The 19,789-nt window shown below is 51.7% G+C and overlaps 1 protein-coding gene across 3 annotated transcripts in view; it reads right to left on the bottom strand.

Annotated features, from left to right (window-relative positions):
• Positions 1-153: 153 nt before the first annotated feature.
• Positions 154-19,789, bottom strand: part of SLC43A2 (solute carrier family 43 member 2) — a 39,220-nt gene continuing 19,584 nt past the window's right edge. For all 3 annotated transcript variants that reach the window (XM_028109283.2, XM_028109282.2, XM_028109281.2), the window contains exons 6-14: positions 11,921-12,013; positions 10,345-10,478; positions 10,058-10,260; positions 9,447-9,593; positions 6,758-6,896; positions 5,288-5,420; positions 3,168-3,241; positions 1,660-1,783; positions 154-1,116 (exon numbers count right to left, since the gene is read on the bottom strand). In XM_028109283.2, the coding sequence (XP_027965084.1) occupies positions 955-1,116; positions 1,660-1,783; positions 3,168-3,241; positions 5,288-5,420; positions 6,758-6,896; positions 9,447-9,593; positions 10,058-10,260; positions 10,345-10,478; positions 11,921-12,013 (1,209 nt within the window). In that variant the 3' untranslated portion in view covers positions 154-954. The remainder of the gene's footprint in view (positions 1,117-1,659; positions 1,784-3,167; positions 3,242-5,287; positions 5,421-6,757; positions 6,897-9,446; positions 9,594-10,057; positions 10,261-10,344; positions 10,479-11,920; positions 12,014-19,789) is intronic.

Genomic DNA, 19,789 nt, shown 5'->3' on the forward strand with positions numbered 1-19,789 from the left:
ACCACCCCACACACATCTCACACATGCCACATGGTCACACATCCCACATGTACACGCACCCCTGGGCCCCTCACAACCCATCTCCCCAGTCAGGCCTGGACCTCCGTCTGTCAGCAACAGCCTGACTTCCACCCCCATAAAAACAGCTGTGTGTGTAGGGGGTGCCCTGTTGGTGCTGTTTTAATTCCCTTCAGGTCACAGACTGGATGGAAGGTGGCAGTGGAAACTTGCTCCTCCCCCAGAGGGAGGAGGTGAGCGACTGCTTAATCAGCCTTGTCCTTGGCCCCTGAGCGGTGCCTGAATATCCAGCCCTCCATCTCCTCCCCAGGCTTTAAGCCAGCCAGGGGCTTCTCCACAGGCCTGTAACAGGAGACCAGGTCATGGACAGGCCACAGGGGGCTGGAATGACAAAGGGGTTAGCACCAACAACAGGAAGCGGGTCCTTCCTTCCTCAGGCAGCCTCAGACTGGCCAAGGGAGGAGGTCGAGGGGCCAGGCGAGGGGGAGCAGACAGCGCAAGCCTTTGTCCTTGGGCAGGTGTGGCCAGTGGGCATGCAGCCGAGAGGCAGGTGGCAGGCAGTAGATGGCAGACCCCACTGCTTTGGCAAGAGGCAGAATCCAGACACTTAAGGGAGAGAGCCTGCCTGCTGGGGGTCCTCCTTGCTTGCCCTGCAGGCACCACGGAGCCTCAAGGCCCCAGGGCCCCTCGAGGGTGGCAGAGCAAAGCCCACGGCAGCCCTTGCTTCCAGCAGTAGGAAAATCGCACATCCGGGCCCTCTCCCATCCTTCCACTGCAGAGCTCCAAGGCAGGACCAGGGCCCCGGGAGGGAGCGTGGACTCCAAAATGTGAAGGAGAGGATCCTGAGGGTGCACGGAGGTCCTCTGGGATGGGGAGAAGGACACCGGTGAGTCACTGAAGCAAGGGCAGGAGGCCACAGTTCCGAGGTGGTGGGCGCTACACGAAAGCCTCCGGGTTGGAGGAGCCGTTCAGCTTGAGGAAAAGCTTGTCGTCCTCCCTCTTCTGCTGCAGCTGCCTCTCCAGCTGGCGCCGGTAGCAGATGAGGTAGAGGGGGAGGCAGAACCCCAGCATGCTCAGGCCGAGCAGCCCCACGTTCACCTGGAGAAGCCGAAATGAGAGTTGCCATCGCATGAGGCAGGGGATGGGGCAGGAGCTGTGGTCTTTCGCAGAGCCCGGCTCAAGACCCTTCCCCAGACTCATGTCTGGAAAAGGCGAGGTCACAGGAGAAGAAAGGAAAAACTGAAACTGGAAGATTCAAGCCGTCCAAGGGCCCGTCGTTCCACATTCCAGCGTCAGAGTTTCCCACTGTCCACGGCCGCTAGGAAGCCCTCAGGGCCCAGGCCCCCACCTCTGACCTACTGACGTGAACATCCAGGGATGGGACCAGGACTGGGCCAAGCTCACCGTGCCTGGTTAGGAATCCCAACGGTTGGTGGGAGGACCACCCCAAAATCCGGTCCAGAAAGGATACTTTTCTCCTCCTGCCCAGCCACCAGTCACCAGGGGACCCTGAATCGATCCTAACTGAAGTCCCCCCTTGCCTGCCGCTGGGGCTCTGGAAGCTCCTGGGGGATGCCTCCCAGCTCTGAGGCCGCCAAGTGGGGCAGATGCCCATAGCCCACAGTCCCAGACCCTTCTTACCCAGAGGGGGTCTCCTTGCAGGGGACCCATCATGGCCAGAAACAGGGGCTGCTGCAGGAGGGCGAAGAGTGCACTGACCAGTGACTGCAGTCCCGTGAGGCTGCCAAACTGGGTGGAGGGATACCTGCCGGGACGATAGGGGACCTGTCACCACAGGTGCCACTCACGGGCTGTCCAAGCGCTCCTCGGCCTCAGCCTGGCCCCAGGGGTACTGGGGCCTCCAGGCTGCACGTCTGGTGCCGAAGCAGAGGCAGGAGCTGCCTAAGAGCACAGTGGAGGGCCTGCCTTGGATTGGTTTCTGCAAAGCAGTTCTGTGACTGTGGATTGCTCTTTCAGACCAGTGTGAGACCCCAGATTCTGGAGGACCCCACCCAGCCCAGGTGTGCCCCAGGTCCGTGGGTGTCTGGCCGGGCTGAGTGGACAGAGTGGTGGCGGCGGGAGTCTGGGAAGCGGGCCCAGGGGGCAGGCTGGAGGCCGGCCCTGGCTCGGCCACGCCCGCGTCGAGCAGAGCGTTGTGTAATCGCGGAAACTCGGCATCACGCTCTCGGTGGCCTCGCTGACTCTGCCAAGGCAGCAGCAACTTCCTCCTGGCACTGGGCGGAGTGGGGGATGACATGCAGACCTGGGATGACCCCCGTGGGATGCTGCTGGAAGGGCGACAGAATTCTGACCAAACCGCAGCGGGTGTCGGGCTTTGCGGCTTCGCGGCCCCAGAGGCGGGAAGGGGCTCCCAGCGAGGAACGAACTGGTCTTTGGTCAGAGACACACGGCAGATGGTGTTTGAAAAAAATGGATTTTTTTTCTTTTAAGATTTTAAAGTAATCTCTGCACCCCATGTGGGGCTCAAACTCAACCCTGAGACCAAGAGTGGCACACTCCACCGACTGAGCCAGCCAGGCGCTACCCCGAGTTCCATTTTTGAGCCAAGCCCCAGCCCAAGGGGGGAGAGCAGCTGTGGTGGTTCCTTCTGCACGTGTGGCCTCTTGGAAAAGGAGGCTGGTTTCATCTTAGTCTTGGCTAAATGAGAAGGCGATGGGCGGAACCAGGCCCTTTCAGACTCAGAGTGAGAACAGTCTGACACATTGTGGGCTCAGTTACCCATGTCACTGCCCCTGCTGAGGGTCATCGGAACATCGACACTCAGCTCTGGGGCAGCCAAGCCCACCCCTGCCCTTCCTGTGGGCAGCCAGGGGCGGTCCCAGGATGCGGCTGAGCAGCAGCCCTGAGGCAACAGCGAGCTACAGAGGAGCAAGGCCCCTGGCTGGGGAGCTGACTTTGTGTTAGATGCCAAGGCCTGTGGGCACCCAGCCGTCTGCCTGCCGACCCACTTCTCGCCAGCTGTGACCATCCCTTGACACGGCCAACAGAGGTCCTGGTACCCATCCCCCGACACAAGATGGGCCCAGATGGCCGGCTGGCCCTCTCCAGGACCTCAGTCCCACCACGAGCCTCCCCCAGGCCACTCCCTTACCACGGGCGCCTGGCCACCCACAGCAACGGGCACTTACACAGCTGCATACAGACCCCCGACAGCGGAGTGGATGAACCCTCGCACAACCGTGTGCAGGATGAAGGACAGGATCTGAGAGAGGGAGAGCAGAGCGTGAGGGTCCTCAGAGGTCCTGAGCAACGGGAGCCCTGGCAACCTGGCGTGGGTGCGCACCAGATCGCCAGGGCCCATTCCTGAATTTTCAGGAATTTTGTGAGCCAGCTATTAAAGACAGTCATGACTAAAAATTAAATTTGTAAACTTACAATTAAATTATATTCAAAAAAGGTAATGGATACTCAAAACTCATCCTTGAATTATTGCACTATGTTTTACTATTATCTGGGCTCTGGAGGTTTTTACTTCTCATATGGTATTGGTAGGAGTACTGCATGATGGCGTGTCACCACCAATCTCTGTCCAACTCCACAATCGGGGATTTCATGCTGGTTGAAATCAGCCACAATGGAAGCGTTTGCACCATGGAAATTGGCAAACATTGAGTAAAGGCTCCTCCTGCCTCCACCGAGAATCGGTCGTTCTATGTGTATCGACACAGCACTAAATAGGTCATTTACTCATGACTTGATCTCCTACCTTTGCTGATCTGAGACTTGTGCCCAGAGGTCTCTGTGCCTGGTCATCCAGGCCCTATAGGCAGCTAGTTTTCCTTCTCCCCTCCCAAGTTAAGCTCAGCTTCTCAAAAAGGCCACCGCTGGTAGGCTGAGCAAGCTCTAAGAAGCACTTGTAAATGATTCCTGAGAAGCACAAGAGCCGACCATCTTGCCACTAGGACCCTTTGTACACAGCCCCTGCTGTCCTGTTCAGCAGCCAGGACCTGTTCCCAGGAATGTGGGCGGTGGAGGGGGCAGGGGCTGCTGCCGAGAGAGGGTTGTGCGCCCGGCTGTGCATGCGCATACCGGTGCAGGCTCCCCCTTTCCACTTCATTTGTCTTATTGCCTCTTCAGAACTTCTCTTTCAACGAGAACTAAATAAAAACAAAAAGCAGATGACTGTCCCTACTGAGCACTGCCCCTCGATCGGACAAGGTGGTCAAGACAAGGATCTGCCAGTCTTGTAGAGAGGGCAGCCACCGGGAAGCTGGGAGGGCACCAGGGACGCAAGGACACTCTCACCGGGAACTAGTACAAGCCTCCGATGGTTTACTCCGGTCTGCACACACAGCGTCAGCACATATAGGGGATAGTACCCATGGGTGGTGCACGCCTGGGTGTTCAATGTACTTCGACATGTGGCCACTTGTAAAAAAAGAAGAGACTCTCACTTTCCTTCTGGACCTGGCCCAAGATACTATCTGGACTTGGTCTAATTCATGTGGAAGCAACGTCATCACTCATGACCCTTTAAAGTTCATGAGGAGGACAGAGATTCGCGGTGATGAGCCATCATGCAGTAGTCTCACCAATACCATATGAAAAGTAAAAATCTCCAGAGCACAGATAATACTAAAACATAGTAAAATAAGTAAGAAATGATGAGTTTTGAGTATCCATTACCTTGGGGATTGGCACCAGAACACTTTAATGGACCTAAAGGTAGAGATAGGCAGATGACAAAATCTGCTTTGCTCCCAATCTCTGCCAAAAGTCAGGTTTCAAAAGCATCAGAAATCTTGTGTAAAGGAATTAAGCTTTTGAACCCTGATGCCAAGTGATCATCATCTTTCCCACTCTCTACAACATAGATATCCTGTAGGCACTCTTGTACCAGAGAAACAGATGGTCCCACCAAGGCCATAGACTGGCCAGGCCTCTTTGGACAAATGCAAAGCAAGTAGCCATACAACTCCCCCATATAGTTCCAGGAAATGGTATGATGGTGGTGTTCATGGCATTGCAAGATGCCCAAAAAGGCCATGAAGAATGATATGCCTTCATAGAGAAGAGTTTTCTGTGAGAGGTAATCCCAGTTTCATTTAGAGCTCACTCCCAGCATCAAGCACAGAGCCTGGCAGGTAAGAAATCTTTCGTAAATAACAGCGGGCTAGTTGCTTGCTTGGTTGGTTTAAACGAATGAAAAGTCACCCCTGTCTTTGTGGATGGCTTCCATGACACATCAGGTACCTTTAAGTCTCATTGTCCCACACTCCACCTGGCCTCTCCTTCACCCCATACCCACCTGTAGAGGCAGGTTGGGAATGAGGCAGGTCACCCCAAAGCCCACGAGCAGCAGGTTTGTGAAGGCGAAGGCCCGCATGGCATTGGTGACTTTCTGGATCTGCCGGTCTCGCTTCTTCTTCTTCTCCTCGCCTCTGTGGAGACAAAGCACACACTGGAGTTGGGGGTTCCCTGGAGGAGGATGGGCTCTCCCAGGGAGTCAGGCCTCAGGAGAAACCGCCTATGGACAATGCAAGACTCAGAGCCTAATGCAAGCATGTCCGAGGGACTGTCAGGGCTAGACCAGCACCAGGGACACTCCCACTGCACACTCTTGACCGGGCACTGAGTGTGAAGCTCAGCGGAGAGGTCGGATACGAGAAGACTGCCATCAACACGCGGCACTGCCTCAGTGAAGACTGAGCACAAATGATGGGGAGGCAGAGAGCGGAGTGTGCCCAAGTCAGGACTTCATCCAAATCCTGCAGGGAGCTAATGATAAGTCAGATAATAAGTCAAGTAAGGGAGGGAGTAGATTTCCCCTTTGGGGGCAGGAGGGGGTGAAGGAGAAACAAATATGCAGCAGATGGAACCGGAATGGGCACAATCTCTTGGCTCTAGGACCTGACCTAGATAACAGAGCATTCTCTGTAATTATTTCCTTGTGAATTCACCATTACCAATTCCAGGTCCACTGCCCACACAGATACCCCATGGACGACTGTGCGACATCCAAGCATGAATGCCAAGTGCTGGAGACATACAGGAAGTTCCAGGCCCACCGCTTCCTCACTATGTGACCTCAGGCAAGCTACTCAAAGTCCTAACTTCAGTTCCCGCAGTCGTAAAATGGGTATAACCCTAGCACGCGCCTCATCGAGGGGTTGTGAGGCTTAACTGAGATGTTCTGTGTTGTGTTTGGCACAGGGCCTACAGCAATAAACGTTGCTTATTATATTAAGGTGGAGTCATGGAAGACGGCATTTAACTCATCCTCTGATCTTGGAGCCCAACCCTTATAAAAGCGGGGCTCCAGCACCTTGTTGAATCCTGACAATCATGAACAGATCTAGCAACACATACTGCGGGTGTAGCAACTTACGCCTCCCACCGAGGGGAGTGAGCCTTGCAGGCAAGCAGGACCGCATCCACATCGCTTACCCACTGTGCTGGTCGTCTGGGTGCAGTCCCACCAGCAGAACGGCTGGACACCCAGTGTCCACACACACACCTTCCTCCACCTTCTCCCCTTCTCTCATCCAGCCCAGTGATACCTTAACTTTCGAGTACCCAAGAATCTTCATAAGGAAGAGATACACTTAAATGTGTGCTGAGCCCCGAGAGAGAGCGTGTCTTAAAGCCCTTACAAGTAGCTCTGGGCACGACCCGCTCTCGCCTCCTGCGGACTTCAAAACCCAAGCCGCCCACCCTGTCCCCGCCTCACGTCGGACTCTGGGGGCCAGGAGCCAGGGCACAGGCCCTGTTTACGCACTGGTTGGCATCTTTCTCCTCAGGCTCCTCAGAGGCATCTTCACACTCCTTCAGCCTCCAGTCCATGATGCAGCCAATGACAGGGGCTGTCAGTAGGCAGAGAAGCTGGAGCACACCAAAGATGGACGTGTAGAGGCCAACTGAGGAGGAAAATGGGCTGTGTCATGGGCGGGGGGGGGGGGGTGCTAGCAGAAGCCTGGGGCAGGAGCTGGGCGGAGTATGAGACTTTACAGATCCTTCTGGGGTCTTCCACAGACCACCCCCTGGGTCCCTGGGGGCCCTGAGGGGAGCTTAGAGACTTTAAACTCTGAAATCAAAGCCGGAGCAATGGGAAGGAACCCCATCCTCTCTTCCACATCTTCTGCTTATTTCCAAGAAACGGCTAACGAAATTCAGTATGTCACAATGACCTCCCAGAGAAGCTCCAGGAAGTGTCTATGACTTGGGAACCACAAAATTACCGATGCCTGGGACTGAGGCTTCGTGTGTGACTAGCTGTTAGTTTCCAGCCTCTAGAAGTATACCGGGAAGGCACCACTCATAGGGGCTCTGATGTCACGGCTCCAATCTTCAAAGAGCCGTAAAATTATGATGGGGATTTTTTCAGGCAGACAGAAGCTGCCCCTTTCCCCACCCACAGTTCTTGCCAAGAGGGATGTTTCTTGGTAAAACAGAGACTGGCTGGAGGAGATGTTGCAGTGCTCTCTGACAGTCCCCTTGCTTACCGGTGGCCATCACTACATCAAGAAAGCAAAAGTGAAAAAGCAGAAAGAAGAGAGATTAGCAGCAGAAATCTCAAAGGTGGTTACATGGAAAAGGGGGGGCGGGCGGTGGAAGCAGGCTAGCTCTGGGCCCAGCACACACGCCATTTCCCACCAAGATCTGATTCTCAGAGTGCCCGGGGGACGCCGAGCTTGAGCCAGGCTTCTGGGAACAGAGGCGGTAAGGCCCAGCACGGGCATCTGCCGAGGGTTTCCTGTGTGCTGAGGTCTCAGTCACATGCAGCCGGGGCCTCGTCACAGGCAGGCTGGTGAATCAGGCCTGCGGTGCCTACTGAGCACCAGGACAGGGAAGTGGTGTGGGTGCCGAAGACTGGGCAAACCCGGCCCCTCAGGAACACTGCTCTTTCAGTTACCTCCAACGGCTCTCTCTTGGAGGGAGGAAGGGGCAAAGCATTCGCCCTGATCCCAGCCCAACGTCTGACACCACAGGTCTCCCTCAGACAGCCAGAGCTGGTGTCTCTTCCATTCCACCAGCTCCCTGGTCCTGCAGCAGTCCCCCTGGGAACCGCTGGCTTTGGGGTGTTGGGGGCCATGGCTCACAAGAGCAGAATGGGGAAAAACCAATGCCCCATCAGCTGCAGACTGAATTTCCTGGCCCAACTTTCTCTACTTCTCGAAACTGACTTTTTTTAATTGACTTTTTGAATGTGGGAAACAGTTGGGAAAAATTCCTCTCCAGCAGCAAGAGGTTTCTTAGATAACTGGAGTAAAAGCCCACGACTCATCGGCAGGGAGATCTGCCTTCCAAGAGCCAGTGCGGGCCCCTTCCCGGGACACTCTAGGGGCTTCATGTCACCAGGCCCGAGCTTGTAATAGAGGGTGTTTAGATATGATAGATCAGCTTTCCCTAAAGTGCAGTCCACAACATTTAAGGAGTGTTACACAATAGAAATGTTCTGTGGTAGGAATCTGGGGAAACATCACTGGACAACACAAAGTTAAAGAGGTGAGTTTTTCCTCTAGGGCTGTCTTTAGGGCCTTCACCGTGTCAGGGGTAATCACGAAATTTTGCAAAGGCACGTGACAGCCTGTGCTTCTCCACTTTGCTTTGCCACAGGATGCCCACTTTCACAGTGGACCAGTGCTGTCTGGGGCCCTTTGTCATCTTTCCCTTTTGTTAAAGCTCGATTTCTCATCCCCTTTAAAAACTGTATTTGACTCCTTGCGATGCCCAGTGTAACTTCCCCTAGGGAAAAACAATTAAACCAACAAACAGTTGCACACCAACGGGGCTGCCAATAAAAAGGATTTACTGACTGTGTTTGTCCCACTTAGGGATGACTAAAGCTGACTCAGCTCAGGCCCTGAGGAAGTACTGATTTTCTTTGTAGAATCAAAACCTCTAATCAGTTGAAGACCTTGTGTGCTGTTTTAGAAAAGTGGCATGTGCGTTATCAGCTCTGTTTACCAAATTTAACAAGCCTCAACTGGATCACATACACAAGGAAGCCTCTGCCTCACCCTCCCAGTTCAGGGTGCAGATCCCAAAGCCGCAGACTGCCCCAAAGTATCCACTGGATACTCAGCACACAGCCTCCCCACGAGCCAAGCCTGTGGTTTCCCGGGGCGGGGAGATGCTTGGCTTTGGGTGGGCCTGCCTGTCTTTCAACAGGCTCTCAGGTGGAGTACTCCGTTCTGCACAGTGTTTTCATTTACAAACACGCAAGTCAACGGTCCCATGCCCCACACCCTGAACACATGTCCTTATTTCAGTCTCCCTCCCACCTCCCTGCCCAAACTGGGACATTCTAATGGCCACAGGAGAGAACAGTTGGGGCCTGCTGTTTCCGGTCCAACCCGGCCTAACACCTTCCAGGCAGAGGGATTCACCTCAGGCGGGCAGGAATGACCACCACTCGCGGGGTGCCCTCTTCTGGGGACGTGCACTGAGGTCTAGGGGCCACCTACCTACGTCCTGGTCGCCGTTGACCAGGAACTTGAGGATGTTGTTCATGGCGCCCATGTAGAAGATGAGCCGCAGCTGCGTAATGCACATGGTGAGGAGGCTGAGCAACAGGATGGGGCTGAACACGCTGTGCATGAAGGAGGGGGCCGCTGCGGGAAGGAGAGCGAGGGCGCTCAGGAGAACCGAGGCGTGCATCCCCATGGCCCACAGCCCACCCACCATCCAGGAGCTGGGCAGACCATAAGAGGAGGCCTGGTTTGCTGCCCAAATCACCCTGTGCTGGATGCAGGGATGGGCCTGGGTGAGGTTAAATGTGTGGGCGCTGGACTTGGGTTGCCCAGGTGTGTGAGGTGAGTTCCTTACCCATTCGGGCCCTTAGTGTGTTCATCTGTAAACCAGGGTGCAGGGTGCCGCCTGCCCTCTGGGGATGAAGTGGCAATTGCGTGGGACGGCACCCACAAAGCCCTCGGTTGCTGCTGGCCCCAGTGAAGGGGGCTGGGGCTTCCAGGTTGGATTGGCTGCCTCCTCCCCATTGCTGAGGTGTGGGTATGGGCGCAGACCCCCCGCCAACATCCTAGGCAGGCCTCGAAGGTGAGGGCTGTGAGGTGGGTACCTGCAGCGTCTGGCTTGCACTTCACCTCCAGATCAATGGTGGACAGGCACAGCTTATGGCCCTCCTGCAAGGCCGCCTGCTCCTTGGTGCTCCTCATGGAGCTGCCCACGCTGAGGCGGCGCCCCACTGTGGTCACCTGCTTGTAGAACTGCTTCCCTGTGATCTTGTGGTCAAAGCCCAGCCAGCTGAACTTGATCTTCACCCTGGAGGCCACAGGAGAGTGTCCATCGGTGCTGCCCGGGACCCTGGCCAGGGTAGGGGTAGGGGCAGACACCGCATCCACTTACGAGTAGTCCATGTCCTCCGGCCCCGGGAAAGGCTCCAGGGGCCAGTTAAAGAAGCAGTTGAGGAAAACCAGTCCAGAGCAGCTGGCCCAGACCACGAGGATGATGATGAAAGAGACACCAAAGTCGTAGATGACCTGAGAGGCACAACGAGGTCAGCGCAGGGCCAAGGGGCAGGTTAGGAGAGGGCAGCCAAGGCAGGTGGGCAGGGGGCATCTGGCAGCCCTGCTCTCCTTGCGGGGAGCTGTGTGAGGAGGCTCAGCCCTGCCCGGCTGTCTGCTCATCAGATACCCTGCGTCCCAATCATCCCAGCTTGCCTTGGCACGTCATTAACCCTCTGTGCCTCCAACCTGGGCCAAATGTCACCTCCTTGGAGAAGCCTTCCCTGACTGCCCCTGGCAATGTCACATCACTAGTTCCCAGGGAAGAGCCCTGGCTGAGATTACGGACTTCTTGGTTACCTTCCTTGTCCCTTACTAGTCTAGTCCCCTGAGAACAGGAACCCGCTAGCCTTGTCCACTGACGCGCCTTGAAGAGTGCACGTGGTAGGTGCCAAAAAATACTCAAGGAACAAACCGACAGATGTCTCCCTTTGCTCCTCTGGGAAACGAGCGTAGGACTGGCATGCACCCTCATGGGGCTGTGGTGGGGGCTAAGCATTGGGATCCTCACAGTGCTCAGTCCAGGGCCTGGCAGGTGGGAAGCCTCCTGAACACGAGCATGTTAGCTGTCAGCTATTGTTGTCACTGCCACCATTTATTTCCAACGCGAGAGTCCCCAGTATCCTGGCGGACAGCTGCCCAGCCCCCACCCCCGGGGTGGGGGCAGGGAAGGGGACTGGCAGTGAGACAGCCACAAGAGGTAGAGGAGGGACTTGTAGGCTTTTCCACACTCCAGAAGCGTGAGAACCCCTAGAAGTCCACAGGATGGCTGGCCCCACACCGTCCAGCACCTCGATTCCCCGGTGGCCAGCCCACATCTAGGACTCCTTCTCATCTATGGCCTCCCCTGCCAGGTACCGCAGGAAATGGGCTTCGACTTGTGTTGAGGCCAGAGGTGGGAGAAGCTGCTTCTGAAGCCTGGCAGGAGCAACAGTACTTGGAGTGGGACCTAGGAACCGACGCACTGTGAGGTGTTTGCTTCCTCCTGACCCTGCGTGACTTCCACGGGCTCTGAATCCTGCCTGCGAGGGAAACAGCTGAACCAACTTAGCAAAGAGCCGGCAGTTCTGGCTAATGGACAGTAACAGCCCAGCAACAACAGACCGGGGGGTGGGGTGACCAGGGACGAACTCAGCCGTCCCTTTTCTCTACCCCAGTGCAGACACAGCAGAAATGCAAAGGTGGCCTGCGGTAACACCCTGTACAACATGCTTGAATTTTCCCTCCCCCACAGCCCAGTGGTTTTCCTTTCTTACTGCTGTGGTGCCCAGGTGCATCCTCCCAGGTGTGGGTGGTGGGGAGGGGCCAACCCCAGCTCCTACAGTTACTTCCCTCTTCAGCAGAGAAGGCTGAAGGAGCCTTGGGAGGGGCCTCTGCTCAGACACTAGGACTGGAGGGTGAGGTGGCCACACCCTCACCTTGATTCCCGGGAAGGTGACTGCTGAGGAGGCATAGGATCCAATCATCAAGGCAATAAACGTGGACCGAAGGTCGCCAAACATGTTGGGTAGCTGAAAGACAAGAAGCAAGGGGGACCCGCTGAGAGAATGGGCAGCAGACTGGTGTGGGGGGTGGGGGAGGGAATCAGGGCATCCTCAGGCACCATTTCTTATCTGCTCTCCTCCCTGGGTCAATGAGGGGCGGTAATGACGGCTCATTGGAAGTTCTCCCCCTTGGGACTGAGCTTGCTAAAGAAGGCTAGATTAATGCAGAACTCGGACTCCGGATGTAAAGACAGAGCTGTTGGGACTTCCTGGCTGGTGAGTGTTCCTCTTCTTTGCTCGGGCACAAGCCAGGGACCTTCCTGTTCTTTGCGGGGTTTACATTGAGATGCCAGTGAGCAGAGTTGGGAGCCTCAGGCACCCCTCAAAGGGAGCAAGCCTGTTAAAAATAAGAATCTATTTGGGGATGAGAGTGTCATTGTATAAATAAAAATATCAGCGTCCCAGAAGGACCAGATGTCAGCAAAAGCTGCTTTCAGTTTTAAGACAGCAGGCTTCTGGAAGGTGCCAATCAGAATTCTACAGTTCCCTCAGGGCTGACAGGGGAGCTAGCCTGGGATTCCAGCTACTGATTTTCTAAGTGCAAGGAGAGCTCTCCCTCTCCAGGTGATGGGCACCTGAGAAGACCGATGGCAAGAAAGACTCAGTCTCTCTTCCCAGCAAGGTCCTCCTCACACTTCACATCAGCTCACTGAGGGCCCATCAGACACAACTTCAAGGCTAATCCCGCCCCCGTGACTCCACACAAATCCAGGCATAGTAAATGCGACAACGTATCACGGATTCAAACAGATGCAGGGCAAAGTGCATCCTCCCAAACAGCCAGTTTGTAGCTCTCTCACTAGCCCCTGGAGAGACGGCACTGCCATGTTGGGAGGCTCTCCCATCCCATGCCCACAGCGTCCTGGGCATTGAGGATCACTATCTGCATAGCTGTGCCAACCTGCTGTTCATATGGACCTCATCTATGCTCTCCCAATTGCCTGGAATCATCCTGGGGTTTTTTTAATCATGGAGCACTGCTGCCTGCAAGCCCATCCGTTGTTGCTGAATGGAGACAGTTTGAACTTGGCTATTCCTGCCCCTCGTCATTTCTGCCTGTTTTGCCCACAGTTAAAAATAAGGAAGGAACGTCACCAAAATGAAACGTTTTTGTGCTTCAAGGGACACCAGCAAGAAAGTGAAAAGACAACACACAAAAGAGAGAAAATTTTTGCAAATCATACATCTGATATGGGACATGTGTCTATATATAAAGAACTCCTGCAACTCAATAATAAAAAGATAACCTATTTTTTTAAATGGGCAAAAGAGCTGAACAGACATTTCTCCAAAGAAGATATACAAATGGCCAAAATACACTCAATATCATTAATCACAGGGAAATGCAAATTGAAACCACAATGAGATATCGCTTTATACCCCCTAGGGTGGCTATCATAAAAAAATCAGATACTAACAAACACTGATAAGTTTGTGAGGAATCAGAACCCTCATCTGCCGCTGGTGGGATTTTAAGGTGGTACATGGCCACCTTGGATAACAGTCTGGCCGTTCCTCAAATAGTTAAACACAGAGTTACCATATGACTTAGAAATTTCACTCCTATGGCGCCTGGGTGGCTCAGATGGTTAAGCGTCTGCCTTCGGCTTAGGTCATGATCCCAGAGTCCTGGGATCGAGTCCCGCATGGGGCTCCCTGCTCCTTGGGAGACTGCTTCTCCCTCTGCCTCTCTCTCTCTCTCATGAATAAATAAATAAAATCTTAAAAAAAAAAAAAAAAAAGAAATTTCACTCCTAGGTTTATACCCAAGAGAAATGAAAACATATGGACTCACAAAAACTTGTACGTGAATGTTTATGGCAGCATTCTTCACAATATCAAAAAAGTGCAAACAACCCCAATGCCCACTGATGAATGAATGGGTAAACAACATGTGGTCTATCTATACAATGGAATAGTATTCAGCCCCAAAAAGAAGTACTGATACATACTGCAACATGGATGAACCTTGAAGAAGTTGTGATAAGTGAAAGACACAAGTCGTAAAAGACTACATTATCGTGTGATTCCATTTGTGTGAAATGTCTAGAATGGGCAAATCCACAGAGACAGAGAATAGATTAGTGGTTGCCCAGGGCTTGGGTAGAGGAAGCTGGGAGTAAAAAGGGAGGAAATGCTAATGGGTACAGAGTTTCTAGTTGGGTGATGTAATTGATTATGGTGATGACTGCACAACTCTGAATATACTAAAAACCACTGAACTGTATACTTTTTTTTCCTAAGATTTTTTAATTTATTTATTTGACAGAGACAGACACAGAGAAAGCACAAGCAGGGGGAGCAGCAGAGGGAGAAGCAGGCTCTCCCCTGAGCAGGGAGCCCGATGCGGGGCTCAATCCCAGGACCCTGAGATCATGACCTGAGCCGAAAGCAGAGGCCTAACGACTGAGCCACCCAGGCGCCCCTGAACTGTACACTTTAGGTGAATTGTATGGTATGTCAATTTGTCTCAATATCACTGTGAAAAAATACATGAGTAAGATACTTAAGATGTTTTGGCATCCTGGGATTAAAGAGGAACATGAATAAATCTATAGTATATAGGTGCCTGGGTGGCTCAGACACTTAAGCATCTGCCTTCAGCTCAGGTCATGATCCCAGGATCCTGGGATCGAGTCCCGCATCGGGCTCCCTGCTGAGTGGGGAGCCTGCTTCTCCCTCTCCCTCTGCCTGCCACTCCCCCTGCTTGTGCTCTCTCTCTGTCAAAATAAAATCTTTAAATGAAAAATCTATAGTATATAGCCAATAAACCATTTTATGGCATAGGGCCAGGGTGGCCGTCCAGGCTTCCCCCAAAATTCCTAGCCCACAAAGAACTCTTCTTCCAGCCCTCACATAGAGTGGACCCTCTGTCCACTCAGGCTTCTCAGACAAGGTCTAAGGGGGAGAAAGAGCATAGAGAAATTCCCCCCAGCGGGAACAGAGGAAATGTGACATGCTCCTGTGTGCCCAGGGAACACCTAGGTGAACCCTAAAGGTGCCAATCTTACTCTTTGCACACCTGCTTCCCAGGTATGCTGTGGTTCAGAGGACTGTCTCGGTTCCTGAGTTCACATATTCGGGCTGCTCTATGCTGGCTGATCCAGCAAGGCAGCCTTGTAGGGGAGTCATTTCTGGGGTCATATCTACCCCAGGGAGAATCCAAAGATTTGTTCTGCTTATATGGAAGGAGAGAACCATTCCTATCGGGGATGCCACTCCAGCCAGGGAAAATGAAGGAAGAAAGGGATCAAGTGGGCTTAGAACCCAACCAGAGGAGCAGATAGAGGCCAAGCGCCTGGTATAGGAAAGGCTACTTGGTGCAAAGTCAAGCCAAGAAAACATTCTTGTTGCTGCAGTCACCTCTGGGCACAAAGAGTGTCTCCAACTTTCCAACAGGGCTGGGAATACTCTAAAAAAGCAGACAGCGTTCTAGCTAGCCCTTTTCCTTCCACCTTCTTAAGCTCAAGTTTGCCTTAACCCTAACCTAGGACAGGGGCCAACAGAACAATGGACTTGGGGCTGGCATACAACCCTGGTTTGATCTTCTGGAGTCTTCTCCTCAGAACTAGAGCCAGGACAGGGAAGAGCAGGAAGCTGGGAAAGGACACTGACTTCCCATCTGCCCATGGATGAGGCCCTTGCCTTCACACCTAGACAAGTACAGGAGCCTTCCAGCTGCCCTCCTTGCTGCTCGGCCTCTCCCTGCCCACAGCACTCTTAGCAACACCAAGAAAATACTCCCCAACATGTTATTTTGGTCAGCAGGACGATTCCTAGGGTAGGGAGAGCCTCAGGTCAAACCATACTACTACACAGCCTTCCGGCCAACACCTACGTCTTATATTTTAAGTTAGGATTATTTTTCCTGATTAGAAAAACAATTTATGTCCATTGTAAGACATCTGAAACAAAGTATACATAAAGAATAAAATAAAAATCACCCTGATATAGTCATGTTACTATTTTGATATATTTCTCTTTAATCAATTTCCTAAAATACCTGTAACTTTTAAATAAAACTGGGATCATATATGCTACATACTGTTTTACAAATTTTTCCCCTTTTACTTGATATAAATGTTTTTTTCTTTCTCTAAAAAATTATTTAAGATTTTTAATTTTTTTTTAAGATTTTTAATTTTAATTACTTTTTTATTTTTTTAAGATTTTATTTAGTTATTTGAGAGAGAGAATGAAGAGAGAGAGCAGGAGAGCGGGGAGGGTCAGAGGGAGAAGCAGATCCTGAGACTCCAGGATCATGACCTGAACCAAAGGTAGTCGCTCAACCAACGGAGCCACCCGGGTGCCCTTATTTTTATTTTTTAAGGATTTTATTTATTTAATTTTTTATTTAATTAATTATTTTTTTTTAAAGATTTTATTTATTCATTTGACAGAGAGAGACACAGCGAGAGAGGGAACACAAGCAGGGGGAGCGGGAGAGAGAGAAGCAGGCCTCCCGCCAAGCAGGGAGCCCGATGCGGGGCTCAATCCCAGCACCCCGGGATCATGACCCGAGCCAAAGGCAGACGCTTAATGACTGAGCCACCCAGGCGCCCCAAGGATTTTATTTATTTACTTGAGAGAGAGAGCGTGTGCACGCTAGCAGGGGAAGGAGCAGAGGGAGAGGGACAAGCAGACTGCACTGAATGCAGAGCCCCACACGGGGCTCAATCCACAACCCTGAGATCATGACCTGAGCCAAAATCAAGAGTCAGCTGCTCAACCGACTGAGCCACCCAGGTGCCCCTGTTTTTATCATCTTTTATTTTTTTATTTTTAAGTAATCTCTACACCCAACATGGGGCTCAAACTCATGACCCTGAGGTCAAGAGTCTCATGCTCCACTAACTGAGCCAGCCAGGCACCCCTATAAATGTTTTCTAAGTTAGTATTCACCTTCAACATAATTTGTAATGACTGTCTGGTATTTCCTTATCTGGATGGTCTATAATTTATGCAACCATTTCTCTGATGTTGGAACTCAGGTCCTTTTTAATTAACATTCTTAAAGATAAACCTATGTGCACACGGCTATTATTCCTGTAAGGTAGATTCCCAAAAGCAGAATCATTAGGCAAAAGGGAATTCACATTTTTAAGTTTTTGTGATATTCCATGCCAAACTGCCTTCCAGGAAACTTACACTGATCAGTAACTCCCACCAGCAGCATAGTAGAGTGTCTATTTCACTGTATCCATCCCAGCATTGTGTGTTATCATTATTTTTAATATTTGCCACTTTATCCACATCCTTGTTTTAATTTATCTTTATTTTTATTTTTTTAGATTTTATTTATTTATCTGAGAGAGAGAGAGAGATCATGAGCAGGGGGCAGAAGGAGAGGGAGAAGCAGACTCCCCGCTGAGCAGGGAGCCCAATGTGGGTCTTGATCCCAGGACCCTGGGATCATGACCTGAGCTGAAGGCAGCTGCTTTAACTGACTAAGGCACCCAGGTGCCCCAACATCCTTGTTTTAAAATCCATTTCTTTGTGTATACAGATGAAGCGAATCAATGACTGATATTTGCTTCAAAATAGTCTGGATGGTGGGTGGAGACAGTAACAAAGCAAGGCTGGTTATGAGTTGATAACTGTTTAAGTTGCAAGATGGGTACATGGAGATCATTATACTATTCTTTCTAATACCATGTATATATAACTTTTTCCATGATTAAAAAAGAAATTGAAAAAATTTATATTTATTAATTACTAATAACTTTGAACGTTTTCTACAATTTTTAAAATCAGTCATTTAGGGATGCCCTAAATAGGCAACACTTCTCCCTCTGCCTGCCACTCGCCCTGCTTGTGCTCTCTCTTTCTGACAAATAAATAAAATCGTAAAAAAAAAAAAAAATCAGTCATTTATATTCCTCATTTGTCCTTTTTTCCTATGAGGATGTTAATCTTTTCATATTGATTTTATATAGGCTCTTTATATATTAAAGAGGCACAGTTTGTCTATGTACTGCAGATATGTTTTCCTAGTTTATCCTTTAACTTCTTCTTAGTTCATGGTGGGTTTTTTTTTTTTAAAGATTTTGTTTATTTTTATTTTATTTGAGAGAGAGAGAATGAGAGACAGAGCACATGAGAGGGGGGAGGGTCAGAGGGAGAAGCAGACTCCCCGCCGAGCAGGGAGCCTGATGCGGGACTCGATCCCGGGACTCCAGGATCATGACCTGAGCCGAAGGCAGTCACTTAACCAACTGAGCCACCCAGGCGCCCTCATGGTGGGTTTTTTTTGACCAATACAAGTATTTAAATAGGTAGTCAAAGTGTGTGTCAGCTTTTAGGGTCTACCTCTCATTTCTGTCAAATGAAATCTCTCTGAAAAGAACATCAAGGGTGACCTTGACCAATGAAACCCAAAGTATAAACATCCCACCAATAGTCAATGTGTGGTCACAAAAGAAAGGCAAGCACAGAAGAGAGGATTTCCCTAAGGACACAATTATTTTTTCAACGTTAATACTAATTGTGTTTTATCCTTTAAGCTGCTTCTTTCCCTTCCTCCAAAAGCTGCCATGCCTGCCGGGAGATTTCCCCCATTTGCTGTGCCCAGGAGCAGCTTGATTAGGAAAAAGAGAATTTTCCTTATTATTAAATAAGAATATATGATGACATAGCATAATTATATTAGTATAACATATAATAATAATAGCAACTACTTTTAATGCCTACTATAGGTATTACCTTAAAAGCCCTCAAAACAACCTTATGAGGTAGGTGTAACTTTTTACCCTCACTTGTTGGGTATAAAACACTAGGATTAAAAACGTCAAGGGACTCCCCCCAACTGGTCAGGGTCAAATTTGGGATTCAAAGTGGGTCAAGTTTCTGTGCATTGCCGCTGGGCTACTCTGCCTCTTGGAAACCTCAGTTTGGTCCCCAAGGCAATTACCCTCACCTCTCACCTTCTATTTGTTCCTTATTAAGCATTCAGTCTGCTCTCCCACTAGAGGTTTTCTACATCCCTCTGACGCTCCTTTGGGACCTCTCTGCCCCCTTCTCACCCCTTGACCTCCTTCCTTATGGTCCAGGGCCACACCTTCAAGTGGACTTTCTCCTATTTCATCCTCATGTCTGTCTCCTCCTCCTTCCCACCCTCACCCTCCTTCCGCCTCCAAACGGCCTCATCTGCACAGAGTGGTTACTCTGGAGCCCTGGTGATGGGAGTGATGTCTGAGCACTGAGCAGAGTGCCCTAGCGTGCGCCTCGTGGGCTGGGTGGAGGGGGAGAGCCAGGTTCGTTGCCAAGGAGGAAGCTGGAGCCAGTGCTACAATGACAGATGACAGGGGAAAACACTCAGCATGGGCGGTTTCCTGACTCTGGACTCACAACTGCTCTCACGGGTGGGGAACACAGGCCCCCTCCCCAGGCTCTGGGGGCTTCCCCTAGCGGCTTCCCGCTTCTGCTGCCTCTACATGGGCCAGGGCTGGAACAGGCTTGCAGGGCAGAACCCGGACTCCAAGCCGGCTTTGCTCGCTCGGGGATACAGTGGTGACTCATTCTCAGCCCCTTGGCGGCCCTGTAAACAGGCCCTGGCTGTGTGACCTCCCCAGAGGGGAAAACAGCAGCTGCAGGCAGCACCCGCCTCCCCCGTCGCCGCCCCGGAGTCCTGGCCACGGAACAGGGCTCCTGGACAAGAGGACCCTCTCTAAGATGCCTCTCTACTCAGGGGCCCCAAAGACAGGCCTCGGCTGGCAGGCAGGGACAGAAGGGCCACTGTGTCAC

This window comes from Eumetopias jubatus, unplaced genomic scaffold (assembly GCF_037043125.1).
Source record: "Eumetopias jubatus isolate StellerSeaLion01/CBP00866 unplaced genomic scaffold, mEumJub1_p1.0 scaffold_10, whole genome shotgun sequence".
In the NCBI taxonomy this organism is placed as follows: domain Eukaryota; kingdom Metazoa; phylum Chordata; class Mammalia; order Carnivora; family Otariidae; genus Eumetopias; species Eumetopias jubatus.